This window comes from Arabidopsis lyrata, assembly GCF_000004255.2.
Source record: "Arabidopsis lyrata subsp. lyrata unplaced genomic scaffold ARALYscaffold_8, whole genome shotgun sequence".
In the NCBI taxonomy this organism is placed as follows: Eukaryota; Viridiplantae; Streptophyta; class Magnoliopsida; order Brassicales; family Brassicaceae; genus Arabidopsis; species Arabidopsis lyrata.
This window is the reverse complement of record NW_003302548.1, coordinates 1,273,094-1,275,704: the sequence shown is the minus strand read 5'-3', so window position 1 is coordinate 1,275,704 and position 2,611 is coordinate 1,273,094. Positions and strand designations below refer to the sequence as shown.

The 2,611-nt window shown below is 35.7% G+C and overlaps 1 protein-coding gene across 1 annotated transcript; it reads left to right on the top strand.

Annotated features, from left to right (window-relative positions):
• The first annotated feature begins 267 nt into the window (after positions 1 to 267).
• LOC9301285 (jacalin-related lectin 45) lies at positions 268 to 2,400 on the top strand. Its single transcript, XM_021025798.1, is given in 8 exon segments — positions 268 to 471; positions 585 to 692; positions 917 to 1,052; positions 1,191 to 1,346; positions 1,468 to 1,781; positions 1,914 to 1,955; positions 1,958 to 2,183; positions 2,265 to 2,400. Coding segments are annotated over 8 exon segments (1,224 nt in total). The 3' UTR covers positions 2,303 to 2,400.
• The last annotated feature ends 211 nt before the right edge of the window (positions 2,401 to 2,611 follow it).

Below are 2,611 nucleotides of genomic sequence, written 5' to 3'. Positions count from 1 at the left end.
TGTTTGAATTAACTATGATATACCAATTAAAGAATAAAACAAAACTTATAGTGGAATCTGTTTGAATTTTGATGATTTACCAATTAAAGTATGTGAAATATAATTTAAAGTTTATAAGATTAAAATTCAAGAACTCTCGGTGATAAAAATTTCAGTATATATACACATATACCCAAAACATTTTCCTTCATTCACTTTCATCAGAGCTAAGAAGGTCACAAATCCCTCTCTCTCTATACTTTTTTTCTTGAACCTTTAAGGGAAAAAATGTCAGAGAAAGTGATAGCTTACGGTGGTTCCAATGGACAAAATTTTGATGATGGTGTTTACGAGGGTACTTACGACGGTGTGCGTAAATTGATAGTTGGAGAAGACTCTCATGGCATCGTTTACCTCAAGATCCAGTACGTGAAAAACGGAGATGTAGTGCTTAAAGAACACGGAAGAGCAAGAGGAACACATATTACAGAGGTTTGAAATTTCATTTTTAATATTATTCATAATTCTCTCCCTCTATGATTTTTTTTTGCTCTTGCTTTTAACTGCTCTTTTTTTCTGTTCTTTTGTTTTGCTATGTCATTAAGACCGAGTTTGAAGTGAAGTGCCCAGACGAATACATTACGTCTATTTGGGGAACATACAGAAACGATGATCACAGATACAAATCTACCGGCGGGAGTACATCTGGACAGGTGTTTGTTTGCTTTGTTTCTTTAATCTCATTATTTAATTGTTCTGTTTTTTCAAAAATAATTCTGATCTTTTACTTGCTGTGTTTTCAGCCCGATCATGTTGGCTATAAACCGTTGGATCGTCTTTGCCACAAAGAAACTCAGGTGTTTGTTGGCTCTGTGTATTAGTCCGATCTTCTTTTAGTTGATTTGTTTTTAAATACAATAATTGTTCTGTTCCGTAGCTCACTCCTGCAGAAAAATACGACCTATATCTTGCTGCAAACATGGGAAGTCCAATGTATACGAATACAGTGTCAGAGCTTCAATTCAAAACATCGCACGGGAGAACCTCTGAGGAGTTTGGTATGCCCGGACCTGGTAGCAGAGATTTTGTTTTGGAGGGAAAAAATGGAACGAAGCTTCTAGGGCTCCATGGACGTTCTGGTGACTTTCTCGACGCCATAAGAGCTTACTTTTACGTTGTTTCTTCAGCTTTTAAGCAGTTGGAACCTCAAGGTGGATCCAACGGGGTCTCTTGGGATGATGGGGCTTATGATGGTCTTAATAAATTGTGTGTTGGAGAAGATGATCATTGTGTGAGCTCCGTTGAGTTCCACTATGTTAAGGGAAACGACCGGATAACTCATTGTCACGGAAAGGATTCGAAAGAACGTAAAGAGGTATATATATATATGTATATCAGTTTCTTGAATTCATCTTCTTTTTCTTTGTTTTTTTTCTCTCTGGCTCTAATTAAGAGTCCGTTTTTTGCAGTTTGTGCTTAAGGATCAAGATGGTGAGTATGTTAAATCCGTGGAGGGAACTATCGACAAAGATGGTTTCATCTCGTCTTTAACCTTCAAAACATCAATGAATAGAAGCTCTGAGAAATTTGGGACACCGGTTGGTACAAAATTCAAACTTGAGGCAAAAGGGCTTGATAAGATTGTGGGGTTCCGAGGAAGGTCGTCCGTAAATCGTATCAATGCACTCGGAGCAAATTTTGCGGTGGTGGTAGTTCCTCCGGTCAAGAAACTAAATGCAAAAGGTGGTGTCCTTGGGAAGGAGTGGGATGATGGAATTCATGACGATGTTCGAATGATAACAGTAAGATACGACGAAAAATCTGTGAAATCGGTCAAGTTTGAGTACATAAATGGATCTGTAATCGGAGACGCTCACGGAGACATCATATCAATATAACTTTGTTTTGTCTTTTTTTTTTTGTTGTTGTTGTAGTTCAAGCTCTATTTTAACAATGAATACATCACATCCGTTGAATTGGACACTATGGTAAGAGATTCGCACCTAATACATCCGCATCTGCCATTGCCATGTCTTCACTTTTTCCCGGTTATATGACGATGCTTAAGTTCAATACAAACCGTACAACATATCAAGTGTTAAGTCACAGTCCAGAATACACTTACGAGGGAACATCATTCAAGCTTGAGGAGAAAGATCACAAGATTGTTGGGTTTTATGGGAAGACTGAAGTTTCTCTCAACCAAATTGGGGTTTATAAAAAAAAAAAAAAAAAAAAAAAAAAAAAAAAAAAAAAAAAAAAAAAAAAAAAAAAAAAAAAAAAAAAAATTGGGGTTTATGTCAAGCCAATCGCTAACGCTTAAGCTTTTAATTCTTTGCTTTGGTAGAATAAGTGAGAGAAAAAGCTATATATGCTTTATAATCTCCTTAATTATGGTCTTATGTTGTCGTCATGGTTGTTATTACTACACGGTTTCTAATATAGTAGTATCCTCATTAACACTGTCTTATGGTTCTTATGTTTGAATAAAGTAGTACTCTGTTTATACTCTCTGCTTTTATATTTTTACATGCAGATATATTATAGAATAATAATAATTTAATCCACTAAAATCATATATATCATTAAGCGGCGTTGATACGTAGGTTTTAACCCTAACTGACACCAATTC